Source organism: Haliotis rubra, unplaced genomic scaffold (assembly GCF_003918875.1).
Source record: "Haliotis rubra isolate DU_JTF1 unplaced genomic scaffold, ASM391887v1 Scf110, whole genome shotgun sequence".
NCBI lineage: Eukaryota > Metazoa > Mollusca > Gastropoda > Lepetellida > Haliotidae > Haliotis > Haliotis rubra.
In genome coordinates this window covers 100880-122940 of record NW_025765004.1, presented here as the reverse complement: position 1 = coordinate 122940, position 22061 = coordinate 100880, and the positions used below count along the sequence as shown (strand labels likewise).

General features: G+C 41.4%; 2 protein-coding genes across 2 annotated transcripts; both read left to right on the top strand.

Annotated features, from left to right (window-relative positions):
* The first annotated feature begins 567 nt into the window (after positions 1-567).
* Positions 568-3961, top strand: LOC124285844 (scavenger receptor class F member 1-like). Its single transcript, XM_046722122.1, has 5 exons — positions 568-955; positions 1225-1293; positions 1821-2657; positions 3521-3593; positions 3826-3961. The coding sequence occupies exons 2-5, from the start codon at positions 1254-1256 to the stop codon at positions 3830-3832; spliced, it is 957 nt and encodes a 318-aa protein (XP_046578078.1). The 5' UTR covers positions 568-955; positions 1225-1253; the 3' UTR covers positions 3833-3961.
* Positions 3962-14496: 10535 nt separating this feature from the next.
* On the top strand, positions 14497-21816 carry LOC124285816 (platelet endothelial aggregation receptor 1-like). The gene is made up of 4 exons (XM_046722086.1): positions 14497-14570; positions 18266-18335; positions 18609-18632; positions 20468-21816. The coding sequence occupies exons 2-4, from the start codon at positions 18296-18298 to the stop codon at positions 21679-21681; spliced, it is 1278 nt and encodes a 425-aa protein (XP_046578042.1). The 5' UTR covers positions 14497-14570; positions 18266-18295; the 3' UTR covers positions 21682-21816.
* Positions 21817-22061: the final 245 nt, after the last annotated feature.

The window sequence follows — 22061 nt, the reverse complement described above, 5'->3', positions numbered from 1 at the left end:
TCTTCATGGGTTGATGCCATTGAAACAGAGTGAATGAGTGTGTATAAAGGCTTAACAATTTCAACCTGATTACTTGGAACACTTTTCTCCTATGACAAAGATGAAATAATTAGTTTCCTCATCTCCCTTGAAATTCTACAAGAATGATCATGAAACGTGACTGTGATCTCTTCAATTCAGGACACGCTTACCCAACTTCAGCGATCAGTTCTTATTATTTTACCTTTTATCTCTTACCCCGATGGAATTTGTTTCTATGGATAATCGAGACTGGTTAATCTCAGGTGCTGACGTCAAATAATCACAAATTACTCATGTCAATAAAGAACGTTATCTGAGCCCAAGTTTCTCTACATATCGTAGGTTTTAGGTTCATGAAGCAACATGAAATTGAAGTTCAAATGTAAAACCATTCGGGTTTTATCTGATTTCTCATACACACATGCACCGATTGCAACAGACGGGTATCAGCTGATCACATATGAGACCTAATGGTAAAGTGACCTAATTCGAAGTCACACGGTCACTCAGATCATACGACTCTGTACTCATGTTATACATACGCGCTACAAGCAACTGGTTTTAACCACTGATAAAACATAGAACTTCTAGATGTACAATACTCGGCTCACACTGGTAGGCTGATAATAACGAATGAGGGGGACGGCAATTTTCGCTCTAATTGTAACGGTCATTGTTGAGAATGTAGAGGATGGTTCATGTATGTTTAAACGCTGACGACACGCCTGATATAGCGGTCCTATTCATTGATTCCTTTGGTCGTGTTCTGGGAAGAGACGTTTTCGAAGGATCAGCCGGGAGCTGAGAATGAGAAGTGTAAGAGAAAGGGAAAGTCGCACAGAGGTAGAGTGAAATGTTAACTGCCGATACACATCCAGGAGACCAAGTTAATAACTCTTCGCCCTAGGGCGTGGTGAATATTATTCTACAACAGGTAAATTAATGATACTGATGAATATATGGATTCGAACCCATGTATGACAAAACCTAGCATAACTCCTCACACTCTGCCTGTTTAACACAGGCGGCCAGGTGAAAATTACACCCATTCTATTTACACAAAGGAGATGTATCTTCTGAAAATAGTGATATCATATGTGAACATAAATGGTTAAAATACAATGTACCTAACTGAAAATTGAAGCTCATCTGACGAGAACAGAGGCCATATCCCTAATATTGATCTTTACATTTTTATTTCAGTTCTTCATAATATCTTGACAATCAACAAAATGGTGAAGATCATATTTGTGATGTACGTGGCTTTTGCCTGTAAGTAAACCTGGTATATTATTTTACGAATGTGATCTTAGAACATCCTCAAATCCCATTTCCCCTCTAACCCTGTAACGTATTCTGTAGATAGAATTAGGATTGTTCATATTTGAAAGTGTCCGGCGCAATTTAAACGATCGTGGTGTATTATTTCGCATAAGTGAGTTTTATTTCTGTAAAAAGTGATAACAAATTCAGAAACTTATGTCGTAGCTTTACTTTTGACAGAACACAGTTTAACGAAAAGTATATATTTTATTTATATTTTGAGACAAATGTAGAACGATCTTTTCATTCATCGTCAGTTGTCCTAAAATCAATAATGTAAATGTTTTCTGAAATCAGTAAACAAATATTTCAATGTTTATGTCATTGAAAAGGTTAATTGTAAGATTCCCTTATGGTTGGACTTTCTGAAGCACTTCTTGGTGTAAACCACGTTAAATTGCTGTATCAGGTGTTGAACATGTCGACCTCACTCACTCACTCACTCACTCACCTACTACTTTATGTCGTATTTGTAGTGGAGTCAGCACATGGCCAATGTGGAGACCACTGCCTCGACTGTAAGCATGGTACTTGCAGAGAGTGTATATTTGGATGGTTTGGTGCTGACTGCTCCAAGAAGTGTCAAGGATGCTGGTATGGTAGATGTGAACAGGACACAGGGAGATGTGTACAGTGCTCGCCTGGATACTACTCTGATGGATGTTTTAAAAGATGTTCACTTAATTGCTGTGCGAGTGTTGATGGCAACCGGTACTGTGACCGTGACGCAGGGAGGTGTCTGGAGGGGTGTGTCCCTGGTCGGTGGGGGCATCAGTGTCAGAAACCCTGCCCCGGCAACTGTGATCAATCTGCATGTCACCAGGATGTGGGAACATGTCTTCTTGGCTGCACTGATGGATGGTTCGGCGGCCAGTTGTGTGATAAACCATGTCCAGAAAACTGTCTGTGGAACAGATGCAACCTTGTCCAGGGATACTGTGGTCAATGCAAGCCAGGGTTCATTGGGCCGAAGTGTGACATACGGTGTAGGAATTGCGTGGACAATACATGCACATACAACGAACTGCTCTCCTCAGTTACTTGTACCAGGGGATGTGTCAGAGGATGGTCGGATGAGGATTGCCAGTCTCCATGCAGCAACAGATGTGTGGGAGTTGAATGCAACATAAATGGCACCTGTAAGAAGTGTCCAGATGGTCATTACGGCGGCAACTGTACTGTGCCATGTGCATCATCTTGCCTGAGGTGTGAACAGACATCCGGGTTATGTACTTCAAAACGACAAGGAAGATACCTTCTAAACGAGAACTCAAATGACTCGCCAACCAAGTCCACAGTCATGTTGTCTCAAGGTGAGTCACTCACACACACACACAGACACACACGTCGTTCACTTCCATTAATTAAGATCATGAATTTTTATAAACATTGTCCCCTGTATTTACCCTCAGAATACATACATGGTATGATAGGTGATGACGTCAAATATCATCAAGACCCCAGATAGTTGTCTATGGTCAATAAGTATCACAGGAATGCCAAAGGAGCACTTGTAGATCTAAGCACGGGCAACCACCCGGAAACAACAGTTATGTACAGGTGTTTGCCTGTTACCGTTAACAAATAGAAAGTGTAAACAAACGACAAATGGCACTGACAGTATCGATATCAAATTGCTTCTTTGAGAAATGATTGCCCAGAGTAATACAAATGTGATGTTGTATATACATGTGTTGTTTGTCAATGTGGCCCTGGTACTTGGTATGGCTGTAACTGTGTTTAGTACATCAGTGATTGGGTTTATTGGCCCTGACTGGATTACTGACAGTCTTTCTTATATACCTGACTGCGGCATCAAACAACCTTCACTCACTCTCCTTGACATGGAACTCTGGCCACCACCTCAACAAGCCGATCAGCCATTTCTTTGATGACATGACAAACATTGTTTTCTTTAATCGATCATATGTGTATACACGGATCAAACAATAGAATGCACAGTGATTTATTTGTACAATGAAGGGACTCACAATCCGTTTCATACACTGACTTTTTACGGTTCCCAATACAGATTGAACTGAAATACTCATTTGTTCTCTAGTAACGTAGAGTAAAGCATATCTTAAAGCAGTTATCAGGTGATGGATCTGACTTGCGTAATTCATAATATCATTGGTATCAGTTGTATGTATTGGTTGTTATTTGTATTTGACAGGTTCCCCGACCATCAGTCCAATCAGCTGGATGTGGATCTCAGCATCTCTATGCTACGTGCTCAATCACGGATGGGATTGAAACACAGGGGTTCGAATCACTGTTTGGACAATATTTTTATATAATACACGTTATTTTATGTAATGAGTGAAGCGGGATAATTTTCTAAAAAATCCATTTCTTCACCGATTTCGTTCAAATTTAAAACATAAGTTACTCATAACATATAAAAACAATATACGGTTGCAAAAATATAGATTTTTTATTTAAAAAAAATATTGTCCAAACAGTGATGCGAACCCCTGTGGATTGAAACGACAGTCTTAACAGAATTTTAGATAAAAAAGTGTTTTCGTGTTTATTGAATTTGAAAGCATAAAGGTTTGGAAATTCTATTTAGAAATTTGAGGAAAAAATGGAAAATTAAAAGCTATGACACGAACATCGTACTTTTTCTATTATTCTTAAGCCACCACTGTAAACTATAAAAGTATAAGGTTAAAATGTTAGCTACTCGTTTATGTAGCCTTGTGGTTAAAACGTTCTAATTCACTCGTTTCGCCGAAGGTCCGGATCTTATCTCCTACATTTGTAGTGGTGTTCACCGCCATGATGTTGCTGGAATATTGCTAAAAGCGGCGTAAAATATTGCTTGAGGTGGTGTATTACAACACTCACCAACACACTTGCCTCTTTGAGTGTGTGAGTGAGTTTAGTTTTACGCCGCACTCAGCAATATTCCAGCTATATGGCGGCGGTTGTCTCTGAAGAGACAATGTCAGCAGTGACGTTAGGCTGACTTCTTGATCATTTTGTATGCGCCAAAATATCCAGCTAAGCTATGTGGAATCATGTAGTTTAAGGTTTTACCAAAAAATGAAACATTCCGTTCTGTACACAGATTTCCTTATCCAGAAAATCTTCCCGGTCTGGAGACGGAAATACTCTGTAAGTCTTATTCAGTTTGTCTGAATAGTGTTACTAAGTGTACATTCATAGGTGAATGTCCATACACCAAGTAGTTGGTAATCTCACTGTCATCCCTTATCTCGGTAACTGTGGAAGAAACTGGTTGGCAACATTCGCCGATCTACCGAACAAATATTCTGTTTTCAAACACCACGAAGAGAGACCAGAAGGAAACAGTCAAACATTACGTCGTCACAACAGCTGACATAAGACGGTGTTCCTAAATATTGATTAAGGTTTCTACTATACTCATGCTGGGTGGTGGGGTAGCCTAGTGGTTAAAGCGTTGGCTCGTCACGCTGAAGACCCGGGTTCGATTCCCCACATGGGTACAATGTGTGAAGCCCAGGTGATCGTAAGACGCGACTAACGGGAACGGGTGGTCAGGCTCGCTGACTTGGCTGACACATGTCATCGCATCCCAATATGCCCATACTGTTGATCACTGGATTATTTACAGCCCGCCGCCATATTAGTGCAGGGGCTTGTGTAATTCCGTGGGAATTACATGTTAATTTTTGGAACCAATACTAATTGTAATCGCCGGATTCAGGAAAAACATGGTTCCTTTTATTCTGTTTGCTATAAGTGTCATTGTGGGGTGATTGAATATGAGTTCCCAAAATTGCTTGTACACCATTTCGTGAAAAAACATGTTTTCATAAACCTATCACAACATAGTCATGTAGCATATCAAAAGGCAGCTTATGATGCAGGATATAGAGATAACCACAAAATATGCTTCTAATTTCAATTTGGTGACATAAAATATGACATAATCATATAAATTAATCAAATGTTGTCTTTCCTTCATCGGACACCAACATTGTAAGTATTGGCCTATATTAATGGAAGCCATTTATTGAATTAATGTATTTTCCCATTTCATAATCTATACAACCTTGACACACTTATGTAGTAATAATAGTACCCAGATAAGGCTAATGTGACTATCATATAGTCGTGCACAAGTGTCAAATCAGGCCTACCGGTACAATCAGAATAGACACACCGGCACTCGTGTCTGGGTAATTAAATGACAAATGACATAAAGACAAATCTGCAGTCAATACAAACTGAATGTATTAATACAGGAGTGACAAATTATATCACAGTGAGCAGATAACTACATATTACAAGTGGGGTATGCAAGTACAACATATAATGTGCACTAGTATATTTTTTTAACTTTCACATTGTTAAGTAACTTGCATAGTCAATCAATCCGTCATTAACCGGCAAGAACAAAATATGCTGTTGAAATACAAGCTTCGGCATTATTTGTCATACAAACAACAAGCATGAATTCTTTTTATCTTAATTTGGAATGTCCTTTCACTATTGCATTTGTAAAGTACTACTGTGTACTTGTACTTTAATGTACTTTCACCAAACCATACACAGATAGCCCTTGTGTCACACCTAACATAACCACCAAGATTCATTCAAATCCATCCATAACTTTTTGATATATTATTCATATTCTCCTTTTATTTAACATTGCGATTATTTTCAAAGTACCTCTGTGTGCATGTACTTTAACATACACTCTTCAAAAAAAAGAAAAAAAGAATCGCAAAATAAAATTTGAAAAAAAATGAAAGCTTGTACGCAAATGTCAAATTAAGCATGTTTTGAGGGTTGAATATGGTTGTTGGTATGGTTTAGAAGAACATGCGTGATCGAATGCAAACATAAACGATTTTGAATGGTTTTATCTATCATGATTGTCATGATGAGCTTGACTGGTATGGAACACAACCAAAAGCCGCAATTATTGCTTTTCGCGTGCAAGCAGACTATAAAAGACCCAAATGCATCTCGCAAATTCATCCAAGACCCTTGCAAATACTGGATGAGAAACTGGGACGTCTAACGATGCCCACCGAAATATTGCCATTGGACGATTACAAGCTGGCGAATCCAAGAGTGTCGTGGCGAGGACCTTCAGCATTCATCCCAGCACAATAACTCGTTTGTGGGATCGTTTTGGGCATTCCATTTCGACAAATGACCATCCAAGACCAGGAAGACCGCGAGTCACCACACAAGCCCAAGATCGCTACATCCGGGTAACCCACCTACGTGACTGCCATCGTTCCGCCCGGGACACAGCACAAGAACGGTTTGGAGCCCGGAGAATGTCCGGCCAGACAATAAGGAACCGTCTCCGAGAGGTAGGTATGCGTGCCAGACGTCCAGTAGTTGCCCCCTCTCTGACACGATTACATGAACGTCCGTGTGTCAGGTGGTGTAACGCTGTGCAGCCATGGAACCATGGAAACTGGAGGCACATATGGTTCAATGATGTATCGCGGTATCCCCTTAAGTGACGTGACGGAAGACAACGTGTCTACAGACCACGCAATGAACGTTTTGCATCCAACTGCATCAGGCAATTGGACAGATTTGGTGGAGATGGTGTGATGATGTGGGGAGCCATCTCATACACCTGCAGATCGGAATTGGTGCTCGTCCAAGGCAATCTTACGGCCGCGAGATATATCGACCAGATTGTCTGTCCTCACTTGCATTGTCTTGTCGACAGCCAAAGGGAGCTGTACCAACAGGACAACGCCAGACCTCACCCAGCACATGCTACAGTGGACTACCTGGACAATAACGACATCAATGTCTTCCCCTGGCCCTCCAGATCCCCGGATCTGAAATCAATTGATTACCTGTATGATCAGATTGATAAACATGTACGTCAACGTCGTAATCTGCCATTGAGGCTTTAACAGTAAATGTTGTTCAACACGCTGCTGGAGGAATAGATAAGGATTCCACAATGAAATATCCAACAACTGATTCAATCTGTGTCGTCAAGGAGGTGTCGTGCAGTTCTAGCAGTAAGAGGTGTCCATACAAGGTAGTAACGTCAACGCCACCTCGTGGACAGCAGTAATGACTATGATGACTATCATTCTTGTGAAATGTGCACGAGATATTGCTCCACATAATTTCAGTGCTGTACCGTTTATTTTCGTTGATTTACATACTTGAATAAGGCCAGAGTTTTCAATGATATTTTGCTTTTGCGTTTCTTTTTTTGAAGAGTGTACTTTTTCAACATCTAATTGGTTTGTCCTGGGGACATACCCAAGAGATCCAGAAAGTTTCATTGAAATCCATCTAGTTGTTTTTGAGTAAAGATGCTAACACATAAACACACATAAACAAACAGGGTTGAATAAATACCCTCTGCAACAAACCTTCGGTTTTGGCAGAAGCACTTATGATCATAGTGATTATTATGCATCATATATTAATGAGATTCATGACATATAATGGTAGTTGTAAAACACACATCCCAAGGTACATTTTGACATACTACATGCCTATGTTGTGATAGGTTTATAAAATATGTTTTTCTCACATTGGTGTTGCAGCTCGATTATGGGTACCGATGTTCAGTTACCCCAGAATGACACTTATAATCATCAGAAAAAATGGAACCATGTTTTTTCTGAATCCATATGCAATACTGATCACAATTATCAGTGGTTCCAAAAATTAACATGCACTTCCTACGGAAAGCATTTTTGCTACATAAGCCCCCGCACTATATAGCTGGATTATTGTTGCGGCATGATGGCACAAGACGGGATGTTCAATTAAGATGCAGGCTAATGAGGATTGGGTGACTATAATGTATGCCCTTGACAACTGTCGTCGTACAACGACAGTGTCGACCGCTGCAAGCGATGTTCGAACGACAATGGGGCAACAATCGAGTAATTACAGATCACCGTTAAACCGTTGACTGTGTAGTAAAACACCGTTCACCCATTACTCTCGCATGCTCTCTTCATATATACATGAACATATAGTTGTGAATAAAGGTTTCCATCTGATAAATATATAATTGGTAATTCGCCCTGCGACTGGAGAGTAATCTTCGTGCGGGAAGTACTTCAGTACGCGGCAATGGCACTGTGATGTGTTAGTGGTGCATATAAGAAAGAAACAGGACAGTGAATGACTGTTTTTTTTTTTTTTAGTCCTATTACATATTTATCTCATCTCATGATTCGACAAATGGAATGTATATTATCTTTGGCAGCTCACTGGATGAAAAAAAGACATTATTTGAATAGAAAACATATTCTTATCCTCTATTTATCTTCCTTTGAATATCAAGTACAATCTGTTTACCTCATTTCACTCGGGACATAGAAGAATCAATGAATGTGATGAAAAATATAATTATGATTATCTGAAAATATCAAATTAACATCTCACTGGATATGACGTTGGAACTACCCTGTGTCAAATACACTGTGGTTTCAAACCAGGATAATGAAGATCACTGGGGAAACATTTTCACATAATATCTGGAACATATCCTGTGAAATAACCTGTTTATCAGCACCTAGACTAACGCTTAGTCTCTGAATACATATAATAGTAACAAATAATCCCATTTAAACTGAAAAGGAGCCCAAGTGAGATGGTAGATTCAGAGAAATCTAGCCTTGCTTGAAATAGGGCTTTAGCGTTGCAGGGAGGATAGGCTGTAGGGGAAATAATATGGTTCGGGGGCTGTGAGACAGACTAGTCAGCATCATACTTGCGAACTTGGGTTCAGTGTGATAGTTAGTTGGGGCTGCCCTACTCTATAAATAGCCATACACGCATCTTCCCTGACTTGGATACTGCGTGCCTGGTCGTCACACCCGGGTGCAACATGTAGACAGTGACTGCAGGAGAATATAGAGAAAATAACCAGTTTTGAGTATCGGCTCAAACGAAAGTAAGAATCTAATCTTCCAAGAATCGGTGAACGTGATATCATGCGCACATAGACCTGACGATAAAGCGTTCATCGGCCGACTGAACAGTTCGGGGGAAATGCTATCTTGATTCTTGGAAAAGTGGTTTTCGTCAGAAAGAGGGGCACTAGAATGAACGCCACGCAACTTGAGCCTTAACGTGTTTATCAACAAGTAAGTCCGTAATTATGATCACTACGTGTAAATGTGTCTGAGATTCTGTCAAAGGCGTCGCCTAACACTTGTCAGACGACACATGTCTGTTGTATGCGTGAAACGAGGGCTCGTGAACCAGCTCCCTCAGTACAAAGACGCGATGGAGGAATCTTAGTGGCTCTCTATGTTCGGACGCCCACAGGTTTTGTTGTAATACTTTGTAGCGCCCTATGTGAGAACACTGTTCGACATATATCATGGAAACCAGTAGGTTACGTAACACCCTACAAAGCCAGTGATGCATGTAGCAGGCAACAGATTGTTTCTCAAATTTCAAGATCTACGTACGCGGGGTCTAAATGTGTTAGGCTATGTTCACTCCATTTATAATCGTTTTGTATCATTAGCTATAAGCAGCTGAGACAACTCGGGGCGTAGTGCCGTACAAAGGCGGGTAGTTGTATTTCTTACAATACTGTGTGCACACAGCTTGCAGATCTTACTTCAAATTTAATCATTTCATTTTAAAAAGAAATAGAGTTATTATAAAACGTTTGATTGAAGTTGTGTAAATAGATTAATATTTTATAATTAGTAGTTTAAATTAACAACTGAGATTGTTTAAGGCAGTATCCTCAAATGGGGTTAAAGTATATTAAAATTATTGTCCCCCTGAGAGGGTACGTAATTTGTAGTCCCCGAACATTGAAAGTATGTTTATACCTGCTACTATGTTTTATCGTAGTATACATGTTATTTTAATTTATGGCTAGATTGTCAAAAATAGCTGAAGGGAACGTATACATCATGCTAGGGTTCAGTATGCGGGAAGCAAATGGACTGTACGCAGTGTTTGCCCTTAACCCTGATAAACTGCAGGCCCTAAGGACCCAGAACCATACAAAGTTGTGGGTTCTGATCAGAATGTGTAGGCCCTATATTTCAGCTACAATATAAGTCATTCCTAGCAAACATAGAATGTCAAAATTGTTTCCATGAAAACAAGAGTCGTTTCACTTACAGACAACAGCCGGTGATCGAGATCAAAACTAGACATTACTGAATGACATTTTCTGAAAAATAATACTCTTAGTTATTGGGGATGAACATGCTGTCGGCCATAACTTGCCCATAAGGACCGCAGAAAACAAAGCTGTGGGTCCCAGTGGTTTACAGTCGGCTTCGGACCTAAAACCGACGTTAATTTCGAACGCTGACTGTAAGGTGTCAAGGATGGTGATCTACCTTCAGTTGCTGGCAATCGATATCCTGTTTCTATATTGTATTGTTCTCTTTTATAACATCGTTTTATGATAACATCCTAGTTTTACTTTAATATCTGTGATTAACTGGTAGTTTTACTGTTCTTCGTCAACAGGCTTTTAATATCTAATTTTATTGTTCTATAATACAATAATTAATTGTTCTCCCTCACGATATGGCTGAAATGTTGCCGATGTGACGATAAATGTTAACTCACTCCCTCAGCTTGCAGAGTAGGGCTACCAGGGGAAAGGCGGCGAAATGATGCTGACATGTACACTTGGGCAGTAGTTAGTTGGGTTGACTGGTCAGTTAAAGTACCTGACTGGCCTTTCTTCTGGTTTGTCCGCACTCTTCTCGGTGTCTGTCGGGTCTCTCCTGTTTGCCTGTCCTGCTGCTTTTAAAGGCAAACGAACGACTAGCAATCTGCATCGGTCTGCAGTTCTCCTGGACATACTCTGCCTAGGTCTGCAGTTCACCTGGACATACTCTGCCTAGGTCTGCAGTTCTCCTGGACATACTCTGCCTAGGTCTGCAGTTCTCCTGGACATACTCTGCCTGGGTCTGCAGTTCTACTGGACATAACCTACCTGGGTTTGCAGTTCACGTGGACATAATCTGACTAGGTCTGCAGTTCAGCTGGACATAATCTGCCTGCGTCTGCAGGTCGTCTGGACATAACCTACCTAGGTCTGCAGTTCTCCTGGACATACTCTGCTGCCTAGGTCTGCAGTTCTCCTGGACATACTCTGCCTAGGTCTGCAGTTCACCTGGACATAACCTACCCAGGTCTGCAGGTCTTCTGGACATACTCTGCCTAGGTCTGCAGTTCTCCTGGACATACTCTGCCTAAGGTCTGCAGTTCTCCTGGACATACTTTGCCTAGGTCTGCAGTTCTCCTGGACATAACCTACCTAGGTCTGCAGGTCTTCTGGACATACTCTGCCTAGGTCTGCAGTTCTCCTGGACATACTCTGCCTGGGTCTGCAGTTCAGCTGGACATGACCTACCTAGGTCTGCAGGTCTTCTGGACGCATAACCTACCTGGGTCTGCAGTTCACCTGGACATAACCTACCTGGGTCTGCAGTTCTCCTGGACATACTCTGCCTAGGTCTGCAGTTCAGCTGGACAAACTCTGCCTAGGTCTGCAGTTCCAGCCTGGACATACTCTGCCTAGGTCTGCAGTTCAGCTGGACATACTCTGCCTAGGTCTGCAGTTCAGCTGGACATACTCTGCCTAGGTCTGCAGTTCACCCTGGACATACTCTGCCCTAGGTCTGCAGTTCTCCTGGACATACTCTGCCTGGAGTCTGCAGTTCTCCTGGACATACTCTGCCTAGGTCTGCAGTTCTCCTGGACATACTCTGCCTCTAGGTCTGTAGTTCTCCTGGACATGCTCTCTGCCCAGGTCTGCAGTTGTCCTGGACATACTCTGCCTGGGTCTGCAGTTCTCCTGGACATACTCTGCCCTAGGGTCTGCAGTTCTCCTGGACATACTCTGCCTAGGTCTGCAGTTCACCTGGACATGCTTTGCCCTAGGTCTGCAGTTCACCTGGACATACTCTGCCTAAGTCTGCAGTTCACCTGGACATACTCTGCCTAGGTCTGCAGTTCACCTGGACATACTCTGCCCTAGGTCTGCAGTTCAGCTGGACATGCTCTGCCTAGGTCTGCAGTTCACCTGGACATAACCTACCTAGGTCTGCAGTTCTCCTGGACATACTCTGCCTAGGTCTGCAGTTCAATCTTGACATACTCTGCCCTAGGTCTGCAGTTCAGCTGGACGCGCACTCTGCCTAGGTCTGCAGTTCACCCTGGACATAACCTACCTGGGTCTGCACAGTTCTCCTGGACATACTCTGCCTAGGTATGCAGTTCTCCCTGGACATACTTCTGCCTAGGTCTGCAGTTCACCCTGACACATAACCTACCTAGGTCTGCAGTTCTCCTGGACATGCTCTGCCCAGGGTCTGCAGCTTTCCTGGACATACTCTGCCCAGATAATACCCATTTTGTTGTCGAGATTGAAATATGTCCTACAGGTGTGCGCAGTAATAATGTTACATGATATACCCGGCGTAGTATTTCGCCAGCTTATCAAACATCTAGTTATTTTCTTCAAATATAACTTTTGCATAATGTTTTAATGTAATCTACACTGTTATATACGTAGAAATCTACGTGAAGAGAAGTGGCAACGTTTTGAAATCAAGATGCCAGTTATATAATATTGAAGTTGGTTTGAGCCGTGGCAGAGATAAAATCTGTGAGTATGAGGTAGCAGGTTGGAAGTCCTCTAGCAGAAACCTACTTCAGAAAATAGCTTTTTGTATCTGGAACAGATGATTTTAAGGAAATATCATTGTATAATAATTTTTATTTTCAGCTCCCCTCCAAAATACACTTAGAAGTCTCTTCGATGACGTGGAAAAATATAACAATTGGTGGCGCTGTTTATTGCTGGCGTAGTTATAAACCCTTGTAAAATAATAAATGCATTTTTTCTCAAGTGTTGATATAATTCTCTATGACATGCTATCGGTATCTCACCCTCGGTGTGCTTTGAACCTGAAGCTAAGTCAAGGGTATTTTTTCACGTGATATTTATCTTCCCATAGCTTGTTAGCATTATCTGGATGTTAAATGCAAGATAGAGAGCTTACGTCATTCCTAAAAGCTGTTACATACAATTCCACTAAAGGTTGATAACTAGAAAACCACAAACAACAATGATAAAATAGAAACGTCACATTTTGTTTCCCATATGTTTTATCTTTTCAATCCGCGGTAAGTACTGGTCTTTTACGGTAAGAAGTCTTCACTGCTCATCTCCTTTGCGGCAAGAACTTTCCAATATCTTTTTGCCTCAAAACAGGAATCGCTAATTGGAACCCTTTTGAGTAAGGACAGCCTTTATGCATACCGTCATATTGGTACATGTGGCTATCTCTTTCTCATTGCCCTTCCCCAAAGGCTAACTGGTGTTACATTACGCCTCCGCTGTACCAGCATCACGTTGTCTCTCGACAGTTAATTTAGTACTTTGATTCTATATGCAGTTCTTAGTGATCATAACGAAGTTACCGTTTAGGTTGCATGGTGAAGATATGACATGATATATGTGACAGATGATATGTTTGATCTTAGACACACACAACTGCAATTGAAATAGTATAGTACATTTCATAAGGAAAACAATGTGAATGAATGCACCAAAAGAAATTACAAAAAACCAGGATAATGAAGATCACTGGGGAAACATTTTCACATAATATCTGGAACATATCCTGTGAAATAACCTGTTTATCAGCACCTAGACTAACGCTTAGTCTCTGAATACATATAATAGTAACAAATAATCCCATTTAAACTGAAAAGGAGCCCAAGTGAGATGGTAGATTCAGAGAAATCTAGCCTTGCTTGAAATAGGCTTTAGCGTTGCAGGAGAGGATAGGCTGTAGGAAATAATATGGTTCGGGGGCTGTAGACAGACTAGTCCAGCATCATACTTGCGAACTTGGGTTCAGTGTGATAGTTAGTTGGGGCTGCCCTACTCTATAAATAGCCATACACGCATCTTCCCTGACTTGGATACTGCGTGCCTGGTCGTCACACCCGGGTGCAACATGTAGACGAGTGACTGCAGGAGAATATAGAAAAAATAACCAGTTTTGAGTATCGGCTCAAACGAAAGTAAGAATCTAATCTTCCAAGAATCGGTGAACGTGATATCATGCGCACATAGACCTGACGATAAAGCGTTCATCGGCCGACTGAACAGTTCGGGGGAAATGCTATCTTGATTCTTGGAAAGTGGTTTTTTGCCGAAAAGAGGGGGCACTAGAATGAACGCCACGCAACTTGAGCCTTAACGTGTTTATCAACAAGTAAGTCCGTAATTATGATCACTACGTGTAAATGTGTCTGAGATTCTGTCAAAGGCGTCGCCTAACACTTGTCAGACGACATACATGTCTGTTGTATGCGTGAAACGAGGGCTCGTGAACCAGCTCCCTCAGTACAAAGACGCGATGGAGGAATCTTAGTGGCTCTCTATGTTCGGACGCCCACGGGTTTTGTTGTAATACTTTGTAGCGCCCTATGTGAGAACACTGTTCGACATATATCATGGAAACCAGTAGGTTACGTAACACCCTACAAAGCCAGTGATGCATGTAGCAGGCAACAGATTGTTTCTCAAATTTCAAGATCTACGTACGCGGGGTCTAAATGTGTTAGGCTATGTTCACTCCATTTATAATCGTTTTGTATCATTAGCTATAAGCAGCTGAGACAACTCGGGGCGTAGTGCCATTACAAAGGCGGGTAGTTGTATTTCTTACAATACTGTTATTGCACACAGCTTGCAGATCTTACTTCAAATTTAATCATTTCATTTTAAAAGAAATAGAGTTATTATAAAACGTTTGATTGAAGTTGTGTAAAATAGATTAATATTTTATAATTAGTAGTTTAAATTAACAACTGAGATTGTTTAAGGCAGTATCCTCAAATGGGGTTAAAGTATATTAAAATTATTGTCCCCCTGAGAGGGTACGTAATTTATGAATCCCCGAACATTGAAAGTATGTTTATACCTGCTACTATGTTTTATCGTAGTATACATGTTATTTTAATTTATGGCTAGATTGTCAAAAATAGCTGAAGGGAACGTATACATCATGCTAGGGTTCAGTATGCGGGAAGCAAAATGGACTGTACGCAGTGTTTGCCCTTAACCCTGATAAACTGCAGGCCCTAAGGACCCAGAACCATACAAAGTTGTGGGTTCTGATCAGAATAATAATGAGGCCCTATATTTCAGCTACAATATAAGTCATTCCTAGCAAACATAGAATGTCAAAATTGTTTCCATGAAAACAAGAGTCGTTTCACTTACAGACAACAGCCGGTGATCGAGATCAAAACTAGACATTACTGAATGACATTTTCTGAAAAATAATACTCTTAGTTATTGGGGATGAACATGCTGTCGGCCATAACTTGCCCATAAGGACCGCAGAAAACAAAGCTGTGGGTCCCAGTGGTTTACAGTCGGCTTCGGACCTAAAACCGACGTTAATTTCGAACGCTGACTGTAAGGTGTCAAGGATGGTGATCTACCTTCAGTTGCTGGCAATCGATATCCTGTTTCTATATTGTATTGTTCTCTTTTATAACATCGTTTTATGATAACATCCTAGTTTTACTTTAATATCTGTGATTAACTGGTAGTTTTACTGTTCTTCGTCAACAGGCTTTTAATATCTAATTTTATTGTTCTATAATACAATATTATTCACGATATGGCTGAAATGTTGCCGATGTGACGATAAATGTTAACTCACTCCCTCAGCTTGCAGAGTAGGGCTACCAGGGGAAGGCGGCGAAATGATGCTGACATGTACACTTGGGCAGTAGTTAGTTGGGTTGACTGGTCAGTTAAAGTACCTGACTGGCCTTTCTTCTGGTTTGTCCGCACTCTTCTCGGTGTCTGTCGGGTCTCTCCTGTTTGCCTGTCCTGCTGCTTTTAAAGGCAAACGAACGACTAGCAATCTGCATCGGTCTGCAGTTCTCCTGGACATACTCTGCCTAGGTCTGCAGTTCACCTGGACATACTCTGCCTAGGTCTGCAGGTCTTCTGGACATACTCTGCCTAGGTCTGCAGTTGTCCTGGACATACTCTGCCTGGGTCTGCAGTTCTCCTGGACATACTCTGCCTAGGTCTGCAGTTCTCCTGGACATACTCTGCCTAGGTCTGCAGTTCACCTGGACATGTTCAGCTGGACATACTCTGCCTAGGTCTGCAGTTCAGCTGGACATACTCTGCCTAGGTCTGCAGTTCACCTGGACATACTCTGCCTAGGTCTGCAGTTCACCTGGACATTCTCTGCCTAGGTCTGCAGTTCACCTGGACATACTCTGCCTAGGTCTGCAGTTCAGCTGGACATACTCTGCCTAGGTCTGCAGTTCACCTGGACATAACCTACCTAGGTCTGCAGTTCTCCTGGACATACTCTGCCTAGGTCTGCAGTTCACCTGGACATACTCTGCCTAGGTCTGCAGTTCAACTGGACATACTCTGCCTAGGTCTGCAGTTCACATGGACATAACCTACCTAGGTCTGCAGTTCTCCTGGACATACTCTGCCTAGGTCTGCAGTTCTCCTGGACATACTCTGCCTAGGTCTGCAGTTCACCTGGACATAACCTACCTAGGTCTGCAGTTCTCCTGGACATACTCTGCCTAGGTCTGCAGCTCTCCTGGACATACTCTGCCCAGATGGCCATTTGTTGTCGAGATTGAAATATGTCCTACAGGTGTGCACGGCAATAATGTTACATGATATACCCGACGTAATTGACAAACATGGCATTAGCCATCATTCGTTTGCAGATGACACTCAACTTCAGAAAAACTCAACTCCCAAGGACTTTCACACGGGTCTTCATAAAATAACAGACTGCACTAAAGATGTTAAGTCATGGATGACAAACAACTTGCTAAAGTTAAATGATGACAAAACTGAGGTGATGGTTATTGGATCCAGGCAAATGCAAAAACAAATTACCACCAAAACTGTTTTGGTAGCAGATGCAGAGATACAAGCAGTGGACTCTGTTAAAGACCTTGGAGTTACGCTTGACTCCCACCTGGCGATGGACACTCATGTAAATCAACTCTGCAGAATATGCTTCTTTCATCTAAGAGCCATTGGCAGAATACGCCATCTCATCAGTCGTGATGCAGCACACGGTCTAGTCCAGGGACTTGTTATATCAAGAATTGATTACTGCAATATCCTCCTTTTTGGTATTTCTCCAGAAGCTGCTATCAAAATTGCAAAATGTCCAAAATACAGCCTCCCAGAATCATAAACAGAACTTCAAAGCGCCTACAAATGCCTCAATGGCATAGGCCCAGAATACATGAAAGAACTTCTTACCTTACACTCCAGAAAGACAGCTCCGTTCTCAGAATCTGAACGTACTCTCTGTGCCTCGGTTCAAACTGCAAACTTTCGGAAGGAAATCCTTTGTCTGCTCTGCCCCTCTACTCTGGAACTCTCTCCCTATCACCATTAAATCAGCAGTTGACTTCTATTCCTTCAAACGACATCTCAAGACTCATCTGTTTTCACTGCATTATGACTAGCAACTAGTCCCTTATTGTATTTATGTATATTATCCACTCACTTTGTTAGCGCTTTGAGCATGGGCCTTGTGCATGGAAAAGGCGCATTATAAGTTCACATTTATTATTTATTATTATTATATTATTAGTATTTCGCAGCTTATCAAACATCTAGTTATTTTCTTCAAATATAACTTTTGCATAATGTTTTAATGTAATCTACACTGTTATATACGTGAAATCTACACGTGATGAAAGTGTGGCAACGTTTTGAACAAGATGCCAGTTATATGGGCTGAAGTTGGTTTGAAATGGCAGAGGGGTAATCCTGTAGTATGAGGTAGCAGGTTGGAAGTCCTCTAGCAAAGCCTATCTCAGAAAATAGCTTTTTGTATCTGGAACAGATGAAGTTAAGGAAATATCATTGTATAATAATTTTTATTTTCAGCTCCCTCAAAATACATAGAAGCTCTTCACGATGTGGAAAAATATTTCACTGGTGGCGCTGTTTATTGCTTGTAAGTTAAAACCCTTGTAAAAATACCAATTTTTTTTTTCAAGTGTTGATATTATTCTTACATATGCCATGTGTATCTCACCCTCGTGGTGTGCTGAACCTGACTGAGTCACGACATTTAGCTTCCATAACTGAGCATATCTGACGTTAAATGCAAGATAGGAAAACGTCATTCCTAAGGCTGTTATTACCCTATACAGTTGATAACTAGAAAACAAACAAATAATGATAAAATAGAAACGTCACATCTTGTTTCTATGTTTTATCTTTTCAGTCATGGTGCTACTGGTCTTTTACGGTAAGAAGTCTTCACTGTTCATCTCCTTCGCGGCAAGAACTTTCCAATATCTTTTTGCTCAAAAACAGAAATCGCTAATTGGAACCATTTGAGTAAGGACGCTTGCGTATACCGTCGAGCTGGTACATATATATCTCTTTCTTATTGCTCTTTACCAAGGCTAACTGGTGTTACATATATATCGCTATACCAGTATCACGTTGTCTTGACAGTTAATTTAGTACGTTGATTTGATATGCAGTTTCTAGTGACTATACGAAGAAGTGCCGTTTAGGTTCATGGTGAATGTGACATGATAAAAGACAATGATATTTTGATCTTGAACACAATAAACTGCAATTGAAATAGTATATACTTTGGTATGAAACACCGAAATGAATGCAAAAATTACAAAAAGTAAAACCTATGTATAAATTACATGGTATTTTTAGACATCAGTGTTCAGTAGGATTTTTTTTGCCCATTCCCAAATAGATATAAAGGAAATTTCTAGTTGCAAACGGAAACGTAATGATATGAAAGAAACAACAGAAACTGGCTTTGAAGAATAATAGATATACATACAATGCATATAGGACACATTATTCTTGTATACACCCAGTCACACACATAATGCGCACGTATATACTTTGATCGATTTAATTAATGTGACATGTTTTGTATATCCCTTTGTTTTATACGGTAAATGGTCAACGATGCTATTAAATATCAGGGTTCCAGATGAGGGCCTTATCTGCGTATGTACGGATATGAAATAAGCATGATACGGTAGGAAATAATTTAGAAAACTTAGCAGATACGCACCACAGGAATGGTGTACGGTCTAAGAATCATCTCCAGACGTATTTATCTGACAAAGTATTGTTTTATTGTTTATTGACCTGTTTACACAAGAGTAGCAACGTTGTGGTGCATAAACGAAACACAAGATTACTGATACTCCATGAAATTCCATTCAGTACTCTAAATGTTGTTTTCCATTACACCTATGTTGAAAAAATAGGGAGTACGTACTCCTGATCATGAAAAATTATCTGGAGCCCTGATCTGGAGCGGTTTGTGGACTGAATACCATAAGGAGTTACTCAAACGGTTTGTGTTAATGGACTGACATGAATTGTGTATGTACTACCTCCACCTCCAGGTTATCAGAGGTTTTGTGGGATGTAAATGTACTGTTAATGGACACGAGGTTTCAGGGGATTATTATAAATGTCATGCAGGGGGATTGTGTACATTCACTCCCCATACTGTTAATGGACACGAGGTTTCAGGGGATTGTGTTGTACACGAGGTTTCAGGGGATTGTGTATGTACTACCTCCAGGTATACTGTTAATGGACATGAGGTTTCAGGGGATTGTGTTTTGGGGCATTCAAGGAAGTGAATAGTATTTATCACAACACAAGCCACGACAGTTAATAGCTCTTGATATCATACAGAAATGTAAACGATACAGCAACGTTCATACAGGGACAATTATTCAGAATAGATTTACGCTTTTTATTATCCCCTCAGAAGATTGTAATAGAGCTCACTTGTTTATGATATCCTCAATATGTAGGTTGATGACAATCTTCTAAGTTAGATATGTATAATTATGTGTTCAGTCGAGAGATGAAACTCTTCACTTCAACAAATAACAATTTAAAAGATCAGCCATTTCAAATATATATTTAGAATCCAGCTGTACTTATTAAAAGGTAGACACCCCCGTAGAGAATTCCTCAAACAGCAAATAAAAAAAATATACAAACAAAGGTTGAGACCACGAAGATGAGAGAACGTAATTTTGTGTCTAACAACAATCTGGATCTAATTTGTTTCGTTTGTAGTGATGTCAACTGTCAACTGTGGAGACAATTGTCTTCGATGTGATCACTTTGCCTGCAGTAAGTGTGTGTACGGATGGTACGGTACTGACTGCACGAAGAAATGTCAAGGATGTGAAGATACGTGTGACAAACAAACAGGTAGATGTAAACAGTGTCAGCCTGCACACTTCTCTGATGGATGTAATAAGCCTTGTCCAATGAACTGTCGTGTAAGTTTTGACGGGTTCAGGCACTGTGACCGGGACTCGGGGAGGTGCCAAGACGGGTGTGTCCCTGGTCGGTGGGGTCATCAGTGTCAGAAACCCTGCTCCGGCAACTGTGATCAATCTGCATGTCACCAGGATGGAGGAACATGTCTTCTTGTCTGCACCGATGGATGGTATGGGCAGTTGTGTGATGAAAGATGTACACACAACTGCCGTGCAGGTTTTGATGGCCATCGACACTGTGACCGTGACTCGGGAAGATGCCAAGATGGGTGTATCCCTGGTCGGTGGGGACATCAGTGTCAGAAACTCTGCACCGGCAACTGTGATCAATCTGCATGTCACCAGGATGGAGGAACATGTCTTCTTGGCTGCACCGATGGATGGTATGGGCAGTTGTGTGATAAAGATGTACACACAACTGCCGTGCAGGTTTTGATGGCCATCGACACTGTGACCGTGACTCGGGAAGATGCCAAGATGGGTGTATCCCTGGTCGGTGGGGACATCAGTGTCAGAAACTCTGCACCGGCAACTGTGATCAATCTGCATGTAACCAGGATGGAGGAACATGTCTTCTTGGCTGCACCGATGGATGGTATGGGCAGTTGTGTGATAAAAGATGTACACACAACTGCCGTGCAGGTTTTGATGGCCATCGACACTGTGACCGTGACTCGGGAAGATGCCAAGATGGGTGTATCCCTGGTCGGTGGGGACATCAGTGTCAGAAACTCTGCACCGGCAACTGTGATCAATCTGCATGTCACCAGGATGGAGGAACGTGTCTTCTTGGCTGCACTGATGGATGGTTCGGGCGATTGTGTGATAAACCATGTCCAGAAAACTGTCTGTGGAACAGATGCAACCTTGTCCAGGGATACTGTGGTCAATGCAAGCCAGGGTTCACTGGGCCGAAGTGTGACAAACGGTGTAGGAATTGCATGGACAATACATGCACATACAACGATCTGCTCTCCTCTGTTACTTGTACCAGGGGATGTGTGAGAGGATGGTCGGATGAGGACTGCCTGTCCCCATGCAGCAACAGATGTCTGGACGTTGAATGCGACATAAATGGTACCTGTAAGAAGTGTCCAGATGGTTATTACGGTGACAAATGTACTGTGCCATGTGCATCGTCCTGCCTGAGATGTGAGCAGACATCTGGATTATGTACCTTGAATGGTTCACCAACCAAGTCCACAGTCATGTCGTCCCATGGTGAGTCATCCCTAAATACACAGACCTTGTCCATTTCCATTACTTACGATGTTACGGTGTCATAAACATCCGCTCCCAATATATACGTCTAGAAATTAACTGTTACCCGGATACGCTTAAGGTATGGATGCATTCAGAAACAATTCCTTGGTCGTCCCATCACG